Source organism: Populus alba, chromosome 3, assembly GCF_005239225.2.
Source record: "Populus alba chromosome 3, ASM523922v2, whole genome shotgun sequence".
Lineage (NCBI taxonomy): Eukaryota > Viridiplantae > Streptophyta > Magnoliopsida > Malpighiales > Salicaceae > Populus > Populus alba.
Genome location: NC_133286.1, coordinates 15255793 through 15277712, shown reverse-complemented (window position 1 = coordinate 15277712; position 21920 = coordinate 15255793). Strand labels below are relative to the sequence as shown.

General features: G+C 35.7%; 4 protein-coding genes across 7 annotated transcripts; 3 read left to right on the top strand and 1 right to left on the bottom strand.

Annotated features, from left to right (window-relative positions):
* Positions 1-910: 910 nt before the first annotated feature.
* On the top strand, positions 911-3537 carry LOC118028519 (F-box protein PP2-A12). Its single transcript, XM_035032121.2, has 3 exons — positions 911-1448; positions 1854-1972; positions 2924-3537. The coding sequence occupies exons 1-3, from the start codon at positions 1092-1094 to the stop codon at positions 3342-3344; spliced, it is 897 nt and encodes a 298-aa protein (XP_034888012.1). The 5' UTR covers positions 911-1091; the 3' UTR covers positions 3345-3537.
* Positions 3538-5440: 1903 nt separating this feature from the next.
* Positions 5441-11440, bottom strand: LOC118028521 (probable transcriptional regulator SLK2). 4 transcript variants are annotated; one of them, XM_073408011.1, is made up of 10 exons: positions 11289-11440; positions 9195-10170; positions 8869-8991; positions 8627-8675; positions 8150-8364; positions 8006-8074; positions 7752-7852; positions 7224-7317; positions 7068-7137; positions 5441-6873 (listed from the first exon to the last, which is right to left on the bottom strand). In XM_073408011.1, exons 2-10 carry the CDS (start codon positions 10152-10154, stop codon positions 6335-6337), a joined length of 2220 nt encoding a protein of 739 aa, XP_073264112.1. In that variant the 5' UTR covers positions 10155-10170; positions 11289-11440; the 3' UTR covers positions 5441-6334. The 4 variants fall into 4 exon arrangements, with proteins under 4 accessions (XP_073264112.1, XP_073264113.1, XP_073264111.1 ...); XM_073408012.1 differs by having other exon boundaries at positions 11254-11432; XM_073408010.1 differs by having other exon boundaries at positions 9195-11431.
* A 2451-nt stretch (positions 11441-13891) lies between these two features.
* Positions 13892-17527, top strand: LOC118028523 (lysophospholipid acyltransferase 1). The gene is made up of 8 exons (XM_035032126.2): positions 13892-14396; positions 15090-15145; positions 15247-15467; positions 15674-16082; positions 16232-16317; positions 16839-16902; positions 16998-17116; positions 17207-17527. The coding sequence occupies exons 1-8, from the start codon at positions 14095-14097 to the stop codon at positions 17345-17347; spliced, it is 1398 nt and encodes a 465-aa protein (XP_034888017.1). The 5' UTR covers positions 13892-14094; the 3' UTR covers positions 17348-17527.
* Positions 17528-18748: 1221 nt separating this feature from the next.
* Positions 18749-20540, top strand: LOC118028522 (elongation factor Tu, chloroplastic). Its single transcript, XM_035032125.2, has one exon. It carries the CDS (start codon positions 18862-18864, stop codon positions 20311-20313), a length of 1452 nt encoding a protein of 483 aa, XP_034888016.1. The 5' UTR covers positions 18749-18861; the 3' UTR covers positions 20314-20540.
* Positions 20541-21920: the final 1380 nt, after the last annotated feature.

Here is a 21920-nt window from a genome sequence, read left to right as displayed (position 1 = left end):
CTATGACTGTAACAATAATAGTAATAATATAAATAATAATAATAGTAGTAGTAAATATTAATTATCATATTTTCAAATACCCTTGAAATTCTATGCCATTCCTGGAAAAAAACACATGTCTCCTCTTACAGCATAAATATAAGTGAAATTGATGAGACCATTCACAGGACGTCATTACATGGACAAATGCAAACTGCAATTACAGACCCTACCACGTCATTGAAAATCTGGTCTCCTTCCTTCCCAAATTCGCTTTGGATTCCATGACAAAATATCTCTTAGCTTGAAGGACTTGATGTAAACTAGAGTAATTTTGCAAGTTGATAATAAAATAAAATTGAACATTTTACTAAAAAAAATAAAAATAAAAATACATTGCCTTCTATTCAATAAATCATACACTCTCAAAATAAAGTGAAATACATGATAATTTCAAACAACTACTAAGAATTTAATTATTTCGTTCGTTAATTAACAGTCAAAGATTCTCAAATTCATCTCCCTCAACTTAAAACATCAAACATAAATTAGTTTAATCTTATCCTCTTAGTCAACTTTTGGTCTGATTTGTCGAAGTTAAATCAATCTCTAGAGATGGAATAAGCAAATTTATTAAGATTTCTACTTCTCACATCCTGAGAATTTTGACCTTCAATAAAACAAAATCACTCGACGTATTGTTCAAAAAAAAAAAAAAAATCACGCCGTGAATTTAGCACAGTGCAATATTATGTTACAAATAATACTATCTAAAAATATATAAAATTAATGGTAATATCTTAAAAAAAAAAAAATCTAAAATCCAGCCCGTCAGAAACAGACAACTGTATTTTGCTTTGTGTTTTCCCGTCTTTCCACTGGCTGTTTCTGTCATCAAAACAAACAAATAAAGAAGTCTCAATATGTGTGTGCATACTGCATACATACATATTACCCGCGATACGCGTCTTTTCTTCGAGGCTTCCTTTACCTCCCTCTGACGACTCTCCTTTGTTTCCTTTCATCCGATCTCTTAATTCTACACAACTTTCTAGCCCTCCTCTCCGTTTTTGGGATTCCTCTGTGTTTGCTATGCTCTGTTTTTTTTCTTGATGGGTGCTAATCTTTCTTTAACCTTTACAGACCCCAACACCTGTTCTTTTGTTGGGTCTCTATGCTTACAAATATCATCGCCACCAGCAACAAAGCCTAGTCTTGGAGATTTACCAGAGGGTTGTGTGGCTTTAATTCTTGAATATTTAAACCCGCAAGAGATTTGTAAATTGGCTAGATTAAACAGAGCATTTCGTGGTGCTTCATGGGCTGATTTTGTTTGGGAGTCAAAATTGCCTGTGAATTATGAAGATTTGATTGGAAGAGTTTTGGGTGATGATTTGAAAGATAAGTTGTGTAAGAGAGAGATTTATACTAGGCTTTGTAGAGCCAACGCTTTTGATGATGGCACCAAGGTACGATCTCTTAGCTTTTATTTGTTTGGATTATGAGAGGAAATAACCTCTGGTTTTTGGTATTTTATTATTTAGTACATTAAAAATGGAAACTTTGACAAAAAGGTTTCCTTTTGAGTTGTGGCTCTTCTCCGGTTTTTGCAGCAACTATAATGGAATTTGCATGTTTTCTTAATAGTGGAACCCTGATATATTTTTTTCCTCATTTTGTTTGTTTTGGTGGATGAGAAAATTTAACGGAAGGCAGATTTTTTTTGCTGGTTTGATTTTGAAATATTCAATTACATAGAAATGGATCATGATTTTGAAAAGACAGGACGGTTATTGATTTTGAGTGTTCAATTCTGTCAGGTTTTATTCTTCTGGCTTCTTTACTTGTTGAATTAAAAATTTGCATTTGTGCAGAAAGCATGGCTAGATAAGAGAACAAGAGGTGTCTGCTTATCCATTGCTTCCAAGGGGTTAGCGATAACAGGAATCGATGATCGAAGATATTGGAATCATATTCCAACAGAGGAATCTAGGTGTGATTACTGAAACTTTTGCTGGAATTTTGATTAGAATTGCAAAATGGTCAGTTTTTCATTATTTATTTTTTAGACATGGCTGTTCAAGTCCAAGTTGATCGGGGCATTTTCTTGTCGAACTTCTTCAAAGAGGTTTTTTAAGTATCTTTCATTATTCAAAGATTTCTAGTCCATGATGTTTGAGAATTTGGAATCCAGCAACTATTTGTAGTTGAGTACCATATGAGCTTGGAGGTAATTTGATTGGATCTTCAAGGGGTAAAGTGAGTTTTGGATTATGTCAAGAGTTTTTATGACTTCCATTTCCTGGCATCAGGAATTTTTTTTTAATGTAGAAGTAGATTCTTTTGACCCTGAGCGTGAAACTAATAATGTGACTGGGGAGCATAATCTGATAATATAATTTACAGAATTATAAGTTATTGAACAACTTGTCACTAACGAACCTGCTATGGTTGCCTAGCTGCCCCCAACCCCAAGAAGGCAAGAATCCTCTTCTTTTTTCTCCTCCATAGAATATGGGCAACGAGGAAGGACCCTTGACCTAAGTTAATTTTTCTGCATTCCTTCTTGAAACAATTAATTGGCATACACGGCTGGGACCTGCATCTGATTTGGCAGTTTGGATAGTTGCATCGCTCCTTTCTTAACTATGCATGATTTTGCAGTTTGTTTGTGTGTGTGTGGATGATAATTCCAAGATCCAATAATGTTTTTATCCTTCTCGTAGCTACTGCTTCTTCACATGGTAATTCTGGTTGGATTAAAGGATGTGAATGTCTTTGTTTCTGTTGACACTTTGCATCCGTGTTATGCTTTTTATAAGTGGGTTGATGTTCATTGGATTGGTTGTTTCTATGTTTGTGATCAAATTGGTGATTATTTCCCATATAGATGTAGTCAAAATAGCACTGCAATTGATCCAAAGTTCCTTTGTTTTTCTTGTAGGTTCAACTCAGTTGCATATCTTCAGCAAATCTGGTGGTTCGAGGTTGATGGGCAATTCGAGTTCCCATTCCCAGCTGGGACCTATAGCCTATTCTTCAGACTACAATTGGGGAGGGCTGCTAAGAGGTTTGGCCGCCGCATCTGTAACACTGAGCATGTCCATGGTTGGGAAATAAAACCTGTGCAGTTTCAGATATGGACTTCAGATGGTCAGCATGCCTCTTCCCAGTGTTTTTTGAACGATCCTGGGAAATGGAACCTCTACCATGCTGGGGATTTTGTGGTTGATGGCTCCAATACATCAACAAAGCTCAAATTCTCTATGACACAGATAGACTGTACACACACCAAAGGTGGTCTGTGTTTGGACTCTGTTTTAGTATATCCATGTAAATTGAGAGAAGGGTTGAAGCATTTTTAAACTGCACTTAACCTTTTAGAGTAGAGAGGATGTTCTGCCCCTGTGGTGAGCTAGGACACATCTTTGAGATGAAGCGGAATCTAGTATTATTAGTTGGTTGGTTCTTCAGCCCTTGTATCGATTGTTCCCAAGCCAATGTATATATTGTCGTTGGTTTAGCTAGTTGATAAAGAGTGTATTTCTTCTTCGTTTCTTTCCTCGAGGAAATGCTCACTGCTCTTTTTGTTGTTGTAAAAATAGCTTCATGGATCATCCATTTTGGCTTTTTCTGTGGACGAATGTAAAGAACGTTTGCCTCCATGCTTAAATTGGAAACCATTAAGAGAAAACCAAGAGAAAAAGGAATTGATTAGCTTTCTCCGGTTTTAGGTTCTGTGTTGCCAGACAACAATGCGAGTTGGCGAGGGAGACAAGACGGTGATGTTACTCGCAGGTTTCCTTGGCTTTTACGAGATATTTTTGCACACAGATCGCACTTATCAGTACTTCTTTGTCTCGTATAATTCACGGCTGGATTTCATTTAGGGATCCATCATAAATAGAAACACTGCACCAGTTAGAAAGAATAATTTGCCAAGTCTTTCTGGCAAATTCATCAATTTGGATGGCAAAAAATGTTCCATCACTCTTACCATATGAGCTGTAATAAGAGTGACCATGAAAGAATGTGTGGCGAATAACGTGTCAAGACAAGAAAGAGTAGATCGATACATCAAATACGAGGGACATTCCACAGCATCAGCCTCTAAAAATAATAATATATAAAACAAAAAAACTAGCAAAAATATCGTGCGACTTAGTTTACTATTCACTGCATTGGTAAAATAATGGTTTTGTGATTTTTTAAAAACATTTGTCTTTATTCTTGAGGTATTTTACCATGTATTAGTTATTAAAGGATTTTAAGAATATAATTGTATTTTCTATTTTTTTAAGCACAATAAAAAAATTTAATTTTTTCCAAAATAAAAAATTTATAACAAGGAATGATTGTCTTTTCATTCATTTATGTACCATGACAATTGACAAGTATACGCTTGAAATAAAAAAATATAAATAATGAGTTCAAAATGAGCCTTTTAATCTTTTCATTTAGATTTTTTTTTTAACTATCAGGATAATTAATGATATTTTTTACTTTAAATATTATTTAAACCTAAAAAATTAGTGTAGTGCACATGTTATTTTGTGGAAAGCACATGCGTCATATGCACAGTGCGCGCTGCCTGATAGCATAAAATGTCATTACACCATGTTGTTGGATGTGTAGCCGCATCCTTTTTTTCTTGGTATGACATGTGTGGTTTGTGGTATGATGGTTGTGTATAAGATTTTTCAATTTAATCCTTTATTATTTTTATTTTTTTCTCTGACTCTTTTATAAAAGTTCTAATGTTTTTAATTTTATTTTTCAATCTAAGTTTATGCTTTATTAGTTTTTTTCTAATTTGATCCTCATTCTTTTATTTCTTTTTAGATTTATTTTTCTTTTCAATATAACCTTCCAATAAAAAAAAAATCAGATTTCTCTAATAACCGAGGTCACGAGTTTTAAAAAGGTAATGCAGTTCAACATATTTTTTTTAAACTTTTTTTTTTTTTCAATCTCATCGAATCAACATTAGTTTTTTTTTTTAAAAAAATGATGTGGTGTTTCTTTAATTTCTTTTCTATTAAGTTATCCCGATCTTATAACATAAACCATAGATTTTAAGAGTTAACATGGGTTATCTTGTCTCTTATTATCCAGGTTACATGTTTATCATGCTATCTCGAGTTGACTTGAACCACCTCCCTCTTTTTTTCTAATTATGTAATTTCCTAATGTATTTTTTCCAAGTCATTGTTGTATTATTTTTTTTAAAAAAAAATGATTGTTTTCTATTATTGATAAGTTTTTATTTTATCATCTAACTAAAATAAAATTAACTTATTAAACCCAATAAAAACTATAACATTAAACCCAAAAGAAACTATAACCCTCGATTCGGTAGGAAAGAAGGAATAATTTGAATTTTTTTGTTGGGGAGGAAAATAATTGTTTGTTTTTTCTTATTTTCTTGAAATGCGTTTGAACCACAAACATCTTTATCGTTTTTTATAAGAGAAAAAATTACACCGCAATCCCATGTTTATGTCTAGTCAGCCCTATAACAGAACCAGATCACTATACGAAGTTCAAACCCAAAATTTCCTTGTTCCCTTGCATCTAGTCCACGGTGATTGCGCCATTAACCACATGTACAGAAAGACCAGGCACAACAATTTCACAGCCTAACAAGTTCTGTGATCTGAACGTTGGTTATCAGCTACGAAATAGCTACACATATTTAGAAATAGGCAAAGAGAAGACAGCCTTGGCATGCAACAAATCCAGGGTCGTAAAAAAACATTGAAGCCACTTGCAATTCAGCGTTGGCTTTCTGTGGCATGTAATTCATGCACGGTGCCATGCTTATCTTGAAAAACCTGAAAAAAACTTAATATGGCAAACAGACAAGGATGTGATAAAAACAGTATGGTACCATATTTCATTTCTAGGGTAAGGTTTAGACTATGGGGTAGTTAATAGTTCATGCTGACATCACAGCATCTAATCTTCCTAATCAAGTTAATTGCTCACGAAACTGCAACTACTATCAAAAGCACTTGCGGAAAGAAACTCTCAAGGTCCTATACGTACGTATCTTCTATTGAATCACCCCCCAGAAGGATGGAACAGAAAGTACAGAAAAAAAAAAAAAAAAACACTTACAACCACCATCCCAACCACATAGCTCATGCTGCCACAACATGAAAAAAATCCTATTTCCATTTGAAGCATTTTCAGGATCTCAGGAAACTAATGCCTTCGTGGAAAAGTTGATGAAACCAGCACTGTCACCAACCTTGGAAGAATCCGTATTAGGAGTCATGAACACAGGTATTTGCCATAATAATAATTGACGCATTTCCTGAAGGATCGAGCAGCGACATGTTGTGACCAAAAGTCATCCCATCCGTAGCAGCATCTTGCCCTTGGCACCTGTTTGCAAGCCAGATATAATATTACCTATCTTTGCGTTAACTGCTTCATTCTCAGCCCTAATGATGATCTCCTCGAGCAAATTTTGGACTTTATGTTCCCGTCTATGCTGGCCGCCCCCAGAGGAATGGAGACCGGGAAACGCAAACTCCTGGATGACTTCTGCAATCAAAGTCTTGGGACCTTGAGATGGTGTGGAAGATGCATTTCTGCATCTTCCACACCTTTTGTATGAAAGTGACGTCTGCTCCAGTTCACCCACATTCAAGTTGATGCAAGTTTGTGATGGATATATACAGTGGCACGACACATCAGAGATATTCAATAGAGCACCCTTACTCATGCTCGAGTTATCATTGCTGTTGCCACCAAGAGCATGAGAAGCAGACAACTTATTTGGATCAGTTGGCAAACCTTGAAGGACCTCGAGCTGCTCTTTTTCTTGCAATTCATCTTTGTGGAGTTTGGTTGTTGAAAATTGCTGGGTATATTTCTTCAAGCTCTCTGCATTTTAGGTTTTACATCAGAAATGACTTTGCAAGAATCAATTGGAAACTGCCTTAACAAGTACATTAAAGTTTACAAGGCAACATAGAAAAACAGAGAATTGTAAGGCTCGAGCAGCTATTTCCAAGGGTTTTCAGTTTTAACCTTTTTAAGATGACACACAAAGATATAAAACAGTAGATATCACTTACCAATGGGTCCAATTTGATTATCCCAGCTGAATGTCATTAAGTCTTTCATGCAGTTGAGTATGTCTGCAATCTGTCACGTAATGAACACGGAATACAGAAGATCCTGAGTAGAATTCAGGTGAAAATAGACAAATCAAAACAAGTTCTCTTACAGACCTGCAAGCAACGGACATATCTCTTCGAAAACCCCAAATCACCAACCAGTTGCAAGCCTAAATGTCTTTCAAGCTCACGCCCAGCTGATAATAACCTACAAGATGGACCAGATTTATTTATGAGTTACAATATTGTCGCCAAAAACATGTTTTTCAAATATGACAAGAAGATAGAAAATTGGGGCCTCCGTAACTAATTATCAAGAGAACAAAATACAAATCAGTTTCGGAAAGCAATTTGTTTGCTGCTTGACATTACATAACATGCTATGGGGTGGTGGTCCTGCTTATTGGGTCAAATCCAATATGTTGTAAGAAGAAATTTTTAAATATCAATCTCCTCAATCTATCATACAAAATCCTATTAATCCGATAACATTTTTGAGAAATAGGAGACATCTAAGTCATACAAGTAAGATATCTATTCATTGATAAGAAAGGGAAAAATGGTGAACGGTGACATGTATCATGCTTGACCAATTCATAGAATTAGTAAGAGCAGTAAATAAAACCTCCAGGGGTTTCTTACATCGTGCAATTTTCTTGTAAATCACACAGTGGTGTACTATATGATCCGATATCATCAATGTTGGTTTGATAGTTTTTTGAAGCATGAACTAACTCATTAACCTGCATACAGGAGCATCTGTTCTGTCAAATTTAAATCTCAAAAGGATGCATCAACAATGTTCTTAGGTAGAATTGAACTTGATGGATTTATAAACAACATACAAGGACCACAATGGATCCAACATGATGGTTCAGACTGCAGATCATTTGTACCTGAGGTAGAATTGAACTTCGAGGAATTAGTTCTTCATGGTCCCGAGAACAAAATTCCCAGAGTATTATCTGAAAAGCATTCCGTGAATATAAGATCAATGTGTTATAGAATCCACCAGCTTCATGCTATGGGCTATAGCTCACCTTTAAATTATGTGCGAAGATGATACGAAGTTTACCCTCACGAACAACATGAAGTTGGTCATAGAGAGTCTCATGAACTACCTTTCCATACTCCAACACCATTAATCCAGAAGGGAGTGTGAACTCAAGAGGGCATTCAAGAAACAGAAGTTCATTGATAACACCGCTATCAAACTGAATATTATTAAGCCTGGGAAGTACTTCAAAAGTTGCCTCTGCCAAGAAATTAAAAAAAGAAAGAGATAAGTGTTCCATGGAAAAATGTTAAAAAGCATTAAAAAAAATTAGCTTTTACCTAACACCTCAAGCCTTTAAGTTAGACATTAGGGTCCAACGGTAATGAATTTGGACAGCCAGGCAGATGGAGGTAAACATTATATTTTACAGAATTTTAGCAACATGTCAATAATAAACTGTTCTTTTAGAAAGCACCATAGTAACTGACTTATAAACAACATGTAGTGCTGATTTGCTTACCAAATCCCCTGCCAGATTTGGTCCTGCACAAGTCACAATGCCATGTACCCTGCAAAATAAAGGGAAACAGGGAACAAATAGAATAAGTGAGGACATATTTATGCATGAAGAACTAGATGAATGTGTGCATCTGCCTGAATGCATCTATTTATGATTGATAATAAAAGGTATGTGAAACAAATATCAGTGTTTCAACGGTGGAAAAAAGGATATATTGACAACCTAAAACTAGCCATATCTACCTGGGAGAATACGCCTATGGCATGAAGTCTGGCACTATCACATGAAGACAAACACCACCGTTTCTTAGCACAGGGAGCATAATACTCTGCAACAAATTTTCTCCAATAAGAAATACCACTGTCCTACAGATAGAGAGAGAGAGAGAGAGAGAGTTAGAACAGCTTCAAGGTGTATCACTTTGTTGAAGTCTTGAAGAACTAGTGGTCGGACATTAAGATAGAAATAAAGTATCAACAAAAGACCCGGAACAAGTAAACATTAACATCTAAAACTACTAACAAAATATGAGAGGTGGTACTTATTAAAGAACATTAGAAATGATTACATTCTTGATCACATAGTCACTCACAGGAGGTCGTTGCCGCTGATGATACATGTATTGCATTAGCCTGCGTGAACATACATTAGCATTGAATGAAAGCATAGATTGGACTCGTGGCAAGGCCAGACTTTGCAGGTAGTCCCTCATTTGTCGCTGCTGCTGCTGCTTCATATTAACTCCCAGCAATTGAAGAGTTGACTGCAAAGTATCCTGCTGCTTTTGATTCCCTAACTTATTCTGTGGGACTAATGCATGTAGAGCTGGGAGTGCAGCTTGCAGTTGCACTGAATCCTGACTTGGCAGTAGCTGCTGAATAATATTCTCTTGTAGAATAGCATTTTTCTGATTGTCTAATCTGATTTTCTTATGTAGCTGAGGTGAAGAGGAAAGCCCCTCTCTTTTGACATCAAGAAGTGAATCTAGACTCTTTTGCAATTCAGACTGAAATGTGGTACGTATATCTCCTTGTTGACGTTTCCTTTCCTGAATTTGTAGCCTATGTTGGCCTAGATGGACATCGTCCTCTGCTATCGAGTAGCCGGCAGTGGAAGATCCAAAATTGCTTAAATTAGGTGACATCAAGAGGGGGAATGTGGATAAATCAAGATGATCCGTGTCAGTAGAAGCGCTTCCTTGTAACTGGGGACCTTTTGGAACAGCTGAATTGGACCCGGTTGCTAAAAAACTTGCTGCAAGACTCGATTCTAAGTTAGTAATGCTATTTAAAATAGTTTTTTCCCTATCCTCGGATACTTCGGCCACATTCAAATCTGGAATCTTGATTAAAGATACTGGAAATTTTCCAGATGATGCATTTGAGCAACAACCTAGTGCAGCGTGGATTTGACCTCTTTGTACTATGTTCTCGGAATTTGAGGACTTTACCAAGTCTGTGGTCACCTGACTCGAGTCCAAGGAGCTCAGTGCCAACAGGTAGTTGTCCAAGTAAGCTTGTAAAGCCATTGCTATTCCCTTGAAGCTTTTAGAGTAAAATAGAAATCTTGATTAAATTCTCACATTTAAAAGACAAATATCAACAGAAAATTCAGATGCAACAAACATCCAGTAATTCATGCTCACACACCTAGCAAAGAGCATATACACCAGCACTAATACACGCATAGAGTCAAACTGCTCAGACCTGGATGAATTTCAATCAAGGGATATTAAACCATTTTATGTAGGCATTGTATCTATTTTAAGTTCCCTGTGTCCCTTAGCTCCACTTGTTTTAGAAATAGCAATGCCTCAACGTGTATAAAGTCTAGCATGCAACCAGGTTTTCCTTGGACTCCGTAAAATAGTTCTTTAGCACCATAATGATCAATATTTTCCTTGGAAAGAAAGGTAAAGGCTCCCTGCTGGAAATATTTTCCGAGAAAAGACCATAAAGACGGGCCCGTTTAACCGCATAGGAATGTCAACAAACATGTAACAAGCAAGGTTAACCAAAGTCCCCAGCTACAAATGTCCAATCAAGCATTAAAAATAGTGCTTTAAATGAAACAGACAATAATGGGTTTATAATGTTCAAGTCTTCACGCATACAACCAACTCAGTAGCTTTAAACAGCCAATTCAAGAACAGACCGTCTCATTATCATACACATTCATGAAAGACACCAAGAACGCTGTTAATGCATAATCATACTAAAAAATATATGAATACAAAGAAACTACACAGAGCATCAAATTAAGTTAACCTTGAATCCTCAGCTGGCTTCAGAATTTAATCGGGCAAAAAATAAATTATGCTTTAAGTAACAAACACATCTCAGGAAACTTGTTTCCCCCCCTTTCACTCATTAACGAAGCAAATCCTCGGTATTACCATTTTTTTGAACATACAAAGAACTCCATAACAAAACATAAGAATATCCTAAATAAAATGGTTACATTAGTAGCCTTAACAAAAGACCCCAATTTTAAAAAAAGAAACACCATAAAGTTCAAAACTTTAGCTTCTTTTCCCACATTTTCTAAGAAACCAAACAGTCATTTCTCAAAGAAAGTGCTAAAAAACAAAAAGAACAAGAAAGGCACGAAGCTTTTAAAGGTGGCACCTTTTTAAGAGAAAATGAGAGATTATATGCTAAACCTGAACTTTGATTTTGAAACCCTTTTGACAAGGGGTCTAACAGAGTATACAGATTGTATTGTACGGAACCTTCATGGCTAAAGTGAGCGTTTCTTTTTTCTTCTTTTTGTGGGTTTTTCATTTCTGCTAAGCTGGGTTTATGTAGAGCGGGAAGAGGCACCGACTCGTAGAGAATGGTGACTGGCGGGTGACAGTTGGCTAACCTTGTTTACCAGTGAGACCGGTGAAAGTAAGGGACAGGTGGCATGTTAGGACAAGCCACGTACTTCTGTCCTGGATTGCAGGATGGATTGTTTTGTCTCCTTCTGGATTTGAAGAAGAGAATTTCCTTTTACCTGTGATCTTTTAGATTATTGCATCAATGCCCTTGTTGAATTTGACCTGCTTTCTTATTACTGTTGCTCAAACGCTAAAATAACTTAGTGAGGTTACAAACAGTAACCATTTTTTTTTTCAACACTTTAACTTTCTTAATTATAATTCCATCCCTTTTCATTTCAGTCCTCTAACGTTTTTTATTGTAACTTCGTCTTCTCAAGTTAAATTAACATGGTTTTATATATTGAGATTTCTTTTGATTTATATTCTTCCATGTATATAAAATGTTGAGGGATTCAATGCTTAATCCCTTGAATTAATGGTAACCACTAGGGATTTTTTTAAAAAATATCCTCAAGGTTCCTATAAAAAAACTTTTAACAAAACTAGGAGCACAAAAATTCAATTCATCAAAATTAAAATATGCCTTCTTTTACAAGATTAAAATCACAGGAATATTAAAATAATAAGCATGAATAAGATCACTTTGTCTTTTTATAAAAATCAAGGTATTTCCCTAATTTTTCTACATACTTTTCCTTTCTCATTCGTATTTTTTTCTATCCACTCATTTTCTCTCGGTCTTGCTTCCCCGTGTGTTTTTCTCCAAATTCTTCAATCCTATTTCTAATGGTAGAAACTTTTCTTTTAATTATTTCACACTCATGGTTTGCCTTATTTTCACTCGGCCACATATTCTCATTGTTATTTTTCATCAATTCTTGTTCATTTTTCTTGGCTTTCTTAAGCTTCAATTGATCATCATATGTTTACTTTGGTGATGATGGAGAAAGTGTGTGAATCTTTATATCCTTCTCCATAACATACATATTTTTGAATTCATCATACTTGTCCTTTCTATCGGACTACCAACATCTCCTCAATAATTGGTGTGTAACATACATAGAAACTACATCACATACAACCTCATACTTGAACTTTTTTATTGTGAATGAAATCAAAACATGCTCAGTCGCCCCTAACTTCTCTATATTCAATCAACCACTAAAGCTTATATGGTATATCATATGTAGATGTATACATGTTCAATTTTATAACACAAAGTTAAGTTAGTAAAATTATTACAATTACTATTATCGATCATCATACCACATGCCTTATTATCAATGTAACACCTAATATGAAATATATTCTTTATTTGTTGCTCTGTATTCTTTTAACAAACCTGGAACACTCAATGATCTTTTTATAACTAAGAATTCTCAATGAATAACATATTATAAATCATTACAATTATAGTTTTTACATCCCCTCCAAATCGTCCTCACTAGTCGATCTTAGCTCACCATCATATATTATAATCATAATTCTCTTATTACTGATGCATAATTGTTAGATAGCTAATTTGAAGTTTTAAGAAAATTCTGCAGCTTGACCCAATTAAAACCTTACTTTGAAAAACTAAAGTTATATGCAATAAATTACCTCCACCCTACACCTATAATAAGATGCTAACGGGAAATATAAATCAAGTCCAGTTGAGAGAGAGGTTTTTTAAGTGATAATTGTTTTTTATTTTTAAAGTAACACATGCTTTTTATTCATTAAATAGAGAATCATAACCATAAGTTTAGCTAAGAGGGAAGGTTTTTTTAGTGGTAATTTTGTTATTTAAAGCAATATGAATTTTTTTGGTATAAAGGCAAACTTGTAAATAATCCATTATTTTTTGTTGTTTTTTCTGGTGCCATATAAAGTGCTGTAAATTTATAAAAGTTAAGATGTTTTTTTATAATTCTTAAAAGAGTACAGTAAAGCGAAAAAAAATATCTAAGTTATAGGATGTTCATGGTAATTTTCCCTTCAAAATACCATGATGTTGATAAAAATTGAACTTATTTGAATATTTTTAAAAATATTTATTTTAATTACCATAAAAATTTAATAAAAAATATTTGCTGATGTAATTTTATCATGTTTAGAGTGTAACTAATAATATTTTATAGTTATTTTTTGAAATCAATTTTAAAAATTAAAAAAATAAAAATAAAGAAGAGAAAAATCCAAGATAGATATATTTTTATCATTTTTCACTATCATGGATTTTATTTTATTTTTTTCAATGTATATCTAAGAAAGTAACGCCACTAGTTATTTTTGCCGTAGCACGTGAGAATATGCTAGTTTATTAAAAGTTGACATCATAATTAAAGTTTTTCTCGTGGATGATTTCGAGGCAAGGAAAAGCCGCTATCTACTTGGACAAGCACAGCCAATGAAATCTCTCGGTTGTATCGCCTCTGCCTTCAAAATCACCCGTTTTCCCCCCTTCTAACCCAAATTGGAAAAAAAAGAACAGTGTGCGCCCAACCCCCAGAATAATAATAAAAATAAAGCATTGCAAAGAACCAGTCAACAAAAACTGAAGTTCCACCAAAATCTCAAAATCTAAGCCCAGACCAGCCAGCCCGCTGCGTTGACTCGCCCGAGTCAATCAAAAGCAAAGCACTCTAACGCAGAAATCACCATGCCTTTTGAAATGGAATCCATGGCCGCCGCTATTGGCGTCTCCGTACCAGTTTTGAGGTTCCTTCTTTGCTTTGTGGTCACAATTCCAGTGAGTTTCATCCACCGATTCGTACCGAGTTCATTCGGCAAACATTTATACGCTGCTATTACAGGGGCTTTCCTCTCGTATTTATCATTTGGGTTCTCTTCAAATCTTCACTTCTTGGTGCCCATGTTGTTGGGCTACCTTTCGATGGTCCTGTTTCGGCCTCGCTGTGGAATCCTTACGTTTTTATTTGGATTCGGCTATTTAATTGGCTGGTATGTGTTTATAATTTTGTTCATTTTTGAGAAAGAAAGCTCACCTTTTATTTTTATTTTTATTTTTATGAATCAGTTATTTCTTGATTAATTGGAGCTGAGTTATAGGATTTTTAATTGGATTAGTTGGTAATTGCTGTGCTTTGATGATTTGCTGCTTGATTAAATGGACTCGGCGTGTTATTAATTTTGATTTCTTTTGAAGGCTTCAAATTAACGCGTAAATTGCAGGCTAAATGTAGAAGAAAAGAAAACATGCTGGAGGTTAAATGATAGCATTGAAATTACTTGAACGCATGCCGTAGTTTGAAATGCTGAAAGCTCAAATGCTGCATGTTTTGTTTTATCTTGTTTATGTTGGGTGGAAGTAGGAGCTGGTGAGTGTTGTATTTTTAATTATTTATTTTGGAAAAAAAATCCATATAGAAGGAGGGATAGAAGCTGCTTTTAGCTAGAAAAGGTGACATCGTCGGAATGCTGAATTTCTTCATTGTGCAGCTGTTTTCTGTGTGTGGAGAATATGGTACTGCCTTATGAATCTCAAGGCCCCTTATAACTTCATGTTTGTTATTTGATGTTCTTTTGAATATGAGTATGAAATTTATACTAGTTAATCAAATGGGACTGAAGAAATCTTTTTTCTTTTTTTGGGATTTTTATTTCTGAATTCTTGATTATTGTATCCATGTGTAGCCATGTGTATTACATGAGTGGTGATGCATGGAAGGAAGGAGGCATTGATGCCACTGGTAAGCACGATTTCATATTTCATAATGACAATAACGGGAAATGGTATACTCTGTGAGAACTATGTATTGTTGGGTGATGGATAGTTTTCTTATATTATCAGGGGCTTTAATGGTGTTAACACTGAAAGTCATATCATGCGCCATGAATTACAATGATGGACTATTAAAAGAGGAAGAATTGCGAGAGGTTCAGAAGAAAAACCGCTTGATTAAGCTGCCCTCTTTTATTGAGTATGTTGGTTACTGCCTCTGTTGCGGTAGCCACTTCGCTGGTCCAGTTTATGAAATGAAGGATTATCTTGAGTGGACTGAAAGAAAAGGGGTATGTTTACTGTGTTTGTTTTGTGCTTCTATATGCTTTTTCTCAACGGAGACAGTCTGGTCTTGCAAAAGAGAATGGAAAAGAAAGGTCTATTTTTTTTTTTTCAACTTCTGGGACAAAGGCTTAGTTTTAGTTAGTCAAGTTGAGTTGATGCCTTGTCTTGCTGTAAATATTTGGTTCTTAGTTTTGTTAGTTCATCTTTACAGATTTGGGCCCCTAGTGAGAAAGGACCCTCACCCTCACCTTTCGGGGCAACAATTCGAGCTCTTTTCCAAGCTGCTGTTTGCATGGCCTTGTATCTGTACCTGGTACCCCAGTATAACATACCCGGGCTCAATGGTCCAGCATACAAAGGATGGGGCTTCTGGAAACGGTTGGGTTACCAGTATATGTCAGGCTTCACAGCACGTTGGAAATATTATTTCATCTGGTCAATTTCAGAGGCAGCTATTATTGTCTCTGGCCTGGGTTTAAGTGGTTGGACAGAGACTTCTCCACCAAGGCCACAATGGGATCGTGCAAAAAATGTTGACGTTCTAGGTGTTGAGTTTGCTAAGAGTGCAGTTCAGTTGCCACTTGTATGGAACATACAAGTCAGCACTTGGCTTCGTCATTGTGAGTTTATCATCTCAGCTTTTGTTTCCAGTTGGTTGAGTTTTATTCTAGGATGTAAATCTTAATTGGTACTATTCTTAGCATCCATTTATGGGAATATGTCACACAATCTGATGTACTAACTTCATGTGCTATTTGTTCTGTTGTAGATGTTTATGATAGACTTGTTCAGAAGGGGAAGAAACCTGGTTTCTTTCAGTTGTTAGCCACACAGACTACCAGTGCTGTTTGGCATGTGAGTATAACATGCAACCACTTATTCTATTTGTGTGGGTGGTCAGGAAACTTATTTTTAAATTATGCATTTGACCCTCTTGTAGCTTTATGTATAATGATGCTGCTACTTGTTGCAAATTAAAAAGATCAGTAAAGCACCAATAGGTAAAATTCTTGCGAAGAGCAAAGGAGTGTGTTTTAGCTCTTGTCGTAGCAATCTGATCCTTTCATAGTATTCCATATCTCAATTTCTCTGGTCATTGCAAATTAAAAAGACCTGAAAGCACCAATAGGTTAATTTTGACTAGAGCAAAGGAGTCTGCCATAACTTTTGTTTAACAATGTTATCCTGTATAGCATTCCATATTTCATTTTCTCAAATATTTGACTCTTTTCCTTGGCTCGTTACCTGTTTTCGTAGCATTTTCCATTTGTCTTCTCAGAAATACCTATGACTATACATGTTTTGGAGTTTTCTTGTATAATATTATTCGTTGATTTTAACTTTTTCCTGTCTTCTTCTCTCTATGCAAATTACAGGGATTATATCCTGGGTACATAATATTCTTTGTCCAGTCAGCGTTGATGATTGCTGGTTCAAGGGGTATGACCTCAAAGATCTTTTTTTTGGTCATTTTCTTTGTAGAAAGTTAAAAAGAAAAGAAGAGACTACTAACCCTCTTTCGCTACCTTGAGCAGTCCTATACAGATGGCAGCAAGCTATACCTCCAAATATGGCTCTGGTGAAGAAGTTGCTTGTGTTTATTAACGCCGCTTACACCATTCTGGTTCTAAACTATTCTGCTGTTGGTTTCATGGTTAGCACTTTCTCTTATTGGAACAAATTATTTCAGAAACTGAAAATTGATATTATTGGAGCCTAATGTTTCTCTTGTTCTATGTCATAGGTATTGAGCCTGCAAGAAACACTTGCTTTATATGGTAGTGTATATTACATTGGAACCATTGTACCCATAGCATTGATCCTCCTTGGCAACATAATTAAACCAGCAAAGCCTGCCAGATCTAAAGCCCGGAAGGAACAGTGAGGTAGGATTTTGTCCTCTGATGTTTCTCTTTAGAGTTCCTGGAACTAGAGCAGGAGCATGGCAGATAACTGACCGTCTCCTCAACTATTGCCCAATTTTTTCAACAGTTCTTTTGATCTCTGACGCTGTTACTCTGTCTGAATTTTAATTTCAATATAAACCCTGGGCATTACATCTTCATATCTACAAGCCCCATTGAGTTTACCGCTGTGCTGTGGAACTAGATATAAATGTTCAGTGGTAGGGGAAGGAAAATAAATTATTTTGAATACCAAGGCTTACAAAGCGAATGCTTTCAGCAGCCATTCTCTATCAAAAGGCCATTCAACAACTTTGTCTGGAAAATGGTGGAGCATGAGTGGTGACACTTATCGATGATTGGCTAATAAATAGAACTAATCCTCGCTGGAGTCCTATTGTGTCAAGTTTATGTTCAAATCTCGCTTTTGAATTTGTTGGTTCTTGGATAGGCTTTCCGGCTTCCACATTTATTTCATACGGTAAGTGCATGATTTTTGTGGGAGGCGTATGGCCATTGGCCTCAGGTATTCAGGTCCGCTGTTTTATCATTCTTTTTTCCAGAGCTTGAGTCAATGTTCATCGTTTTAGTTCTGGAGTTTCTTCAACGAATCCGAACCCGTATAGCGCGTTCTACCTGGATTTGACATTTTTATCCAGATGCTTGTGATCAAGAAAATCCATCAAAGAAAATCTCATTTTTGTCTGGTGGGTATTGGGACCAGCAAGTTTCTAAAAATTTGAGGACCTTGATGGGTTAACGTGGCTCCAACACAGGCAGGACCTCGAGGCTTAACACAATCACAACGGGACCTCAAATGACGCCATGGTCGCCTCACTTCCTATAAACCACAAGTGCCCCCGACACCGGAAACCCCCCCAAGTTGAAATAGATCACCGTTTAGCCCTTCTATTGCTGAACTTCATGCCCCTGGTAAAATCTCCACTGTCAATCCACAAACACAAGTTATAACATGAGTTCCGACCTTAGTAGTACTGCTGTGTTCGCAGTTGTTTGAGATTGTGGTTGAAATAAAATTTTATTAAAATTTAAATTATTTTTGTATTTTAAAATTATTTTAATATATTAATATTAAAAATAAAAATAAAAACACTTTAAAATATAAAAAAAACTAAACACAATTTAATTTATATAATTCCTTAATCAGGAGCAACTGTCCACTTACCCAGTTACTGTTACCCAACATTCTTTTACAGGACTCTAGGGGCAAGCACTCCTTTAATAACCTTAAACCTTCAAACTCCTGTCCACATGTTACAACTTGGGAGGTGATTTCATGAACTTTCCATGCTACCCTTGGTGACAACTTGCCTCTGGTCTCAGAAGCAGCAGCTTGCAGCAGAGGATAAAACTCTCAATAACAGCCATTCTTTTGTTACCCATAAAGAGAGAACAAAACACATCCTCTCATACATTTCTCTCCCAATCAAGAAAAATTTCTCTCCCTCTATCACTCTCTAATCCGCCACTCCTTATGGCTATTTCCGCCTCAACAACTACTTTCACCTCCACAAACCTCCTCTACCCCCACCACTCAACCACCACATCCACCACATCCACTCCTACTTTCTCCCTAACACCCACCTCCAAACTCCCCTCAAAATCCATCCTTTCGTCTTCTTTTCTCCCCCCCTTCACTCCCACCTCCTCAACCTCCCCTCTCACCACCACCCGCCACCGCTTTCTCACTGTCCGTGCAGCTAGAGGGAAGTTCGAAAGAAAGAAACCCCATGTCAACATTGGCACAATAGGCCATGTAGACCACGGCAAAACAACTCTCACCGCTGCTCTAACCATGGCTTTAGCCTCGATGGGCGGCAGTGCACCAAAAAAATACGATGAAATTGATGCTGCACCTGAAGAACGCGCTAGAGGAATCACAATTAACACTGCTACTGTTGAATATGAGACGGAATCTCGCCATTATGCTCATGTCGATTGTCCTGGTCATGCTGATTATGTTAAGAACATGATTACTGGTGCTGCTCAAATGGATGGAGCTATTCTTGTTGTGTCTGGCGCTGATGGTCCAATGCCACAAACAAAAGAGCATATCTTGTTGGCAAAGCAAGTTGGGGTTCCAAATATGGTTGTGTTTATGAATAAACAAGACCAAGTTGATGATGAGGAGCTGTTGCAGTTGGTAGAGTTGGAGGTAAGAGAATTGTTGTCTAGTTATGAGTTTCCTGGTGATGATATTCCAATTATTTCTGGTTCTGCCTTGTTAGCTTTAGAGGCTTTGATGGAAAATCCGGCTATCAAGAGAGGAGAGAATCAATGGGTTGATAAAATATATGAACTTATGGATAATGTTGATAATTATATACCAATTCCTCAAAGGCAAACTGATTTGCCATTTTTACTTGCCGTTGAGGATGTTTTTTCTATTACTGGTCGTGGGACTGTAGCTACCGGGAGGGTTGAGAGAGGGACAATTAAAACTGGGGAGACAGTAGATATTGTGGGGTTGAGGGAGACTAGGAATACAACAGTTACTGGTGTGGAAATGTTTCAAAAGATATTGGATGAAGCATTGGCAGGTGATAATGTTGGGTTGTTATTGAGAGGTGTTCAAAAGGATGATATTCAGAGAGGGATGGTTTTGTCGAAGCCAGGGTCAATTACTCCACATACCAAGTTTGAGGCGATTGTTTATGTTTTGAAGAAGGAAGAAGGTGGCAGGCATTCTCCCTTCTTTGCTGGGTATAGGCCTCAATTTTATATGAGGACAACTGATGTTACAGGGAGGGTGGCTACAATTATGAATGATAAGGATGAGGAGTCGAAGATGGTTATGCCTGGGGATCGTGTGAAGATGGTGGTGGAACTTATTATGCCCGTGGCTTGTGAGCAAGGTATGAGGTTTGCTATCAGAGAAGGAGGGAAGACTGTTGGAGCCGGTGTTATCCAGTCCATTATTGAGTAGGTAATAAACTGTAGGAAATATGCTCTATCGGTACTTTTGGATGGCATTGTCAAACTTCATATCTCAGCTTTGTGCAATTAAACTCCCGCCATTTTAGCAAAACTTTTGAGCCCCGTGTCATATATTTTGCAATTTTGTTCTTCTTTTGCACTTTGCCCTGATACTTAGTCTAGTTGGATATTGTCTTTGTGAAAATTCAATGTGGTAACTTAACCCTTTCTTGTTTAGGCTTCTAATTGCTGAATTTCAGTGAATTCGAATTGCATGTGTTGGGATGATGAAACAATCTATATTCATTTGTCTGTTAATACTGCCCTTGCATTTGCTTGGTTCAATTAGTGTGGTGGTTTTTTTCTTGTGTTTTTGTGGCATCATAATTGTGAATGCCATTGTTGATTAGACAGGCTATATTACCTCGATGTGCTTCTGCTCAGTGTCTTTAATCTGATTGTGTGATGGACTGGGGAACCATATCATCTCCCTACTGTTTGTTCATATGTTTGCATTTTATGTGCTGCTCTTGCTTTTGAGATTCAGTTCCTCCACTGTCATTGTAATATTTTCAGTAGTGGGATGAAGATATCGTTTGAGACTTGAGAGTGTAGTTTTGACTGAAATAATTTATAACTAGATTGCTTTGTACTTGAGCAAATAGGACCTCTGAAATGGGTTTTTCTCTTTTCTGTATCAAGTGTAAGGTTATTATTTGTTGAAGACTGAAAATTAGGGGCCAATCTTCATGCTTATGTTTTCGCAATGCTAAAAATTAACTCCCAAGTTGGTTTACATAGCAAGCAGCTAACTTTTTTCTGGATATTGGACATATGTTTATGCACACGAGTATCCATAGATGGTGGAGGTGCTAAGGCTTCCATCATTAAGGTGTGTTCCCAATTTAAAATTTTTAGAGTCTAAAGATCTCGTTATATAATTTTTAGAATTGCTTGGGATTTATGCGTGTTATTGAAAATCAAATGTTTTTTTTGCTTTGAATAATTTCTTTAATTACTTTAATGTATGGTTTTGAGTGCTAGTTTTTTTATGTGTTTTTCAGGTATTCTAACTGTGCTATTTTCAACTCACCACACAAAAAAAAGAAAAAAATATTTTATTTACAGAGAAATCTAAAAATCTTATAAATAATAAAATATCAATTTACTTCTTGAATCATATTATATATATTATTTTAGGATAATTTTAGAAATTTATTTAATTAAATTTCTACTTAATTTTTTTAGAGTTAGAATTGTAATTCTCTGTATAAATTATATTCTAGTTTTAATTTTTAAAATTTATTTACAATCAAGTCATATTTGATTAATCATTCTATTTTAATTTATGACTGATAGTTTTTATGTATGTGATTCATTAAGTTTTCTAAAAGGTTAATCCAAATATAAATAATAATTTTAAATAAAATAAGATTAAATTAATTAATTTATTATCAATTTAATAATTTAATAATTTATATTTAAAAATTAAGTGTAATGTCTAGTGATGCCAAAAAGAAATAAAAAAAAAATCTAAAACTTGATTCACTAACTCAAAAAATCTAAAACTTGATTCATTGACTCAATCAGGTTTAATATTTAATTAAATAAAAGTTT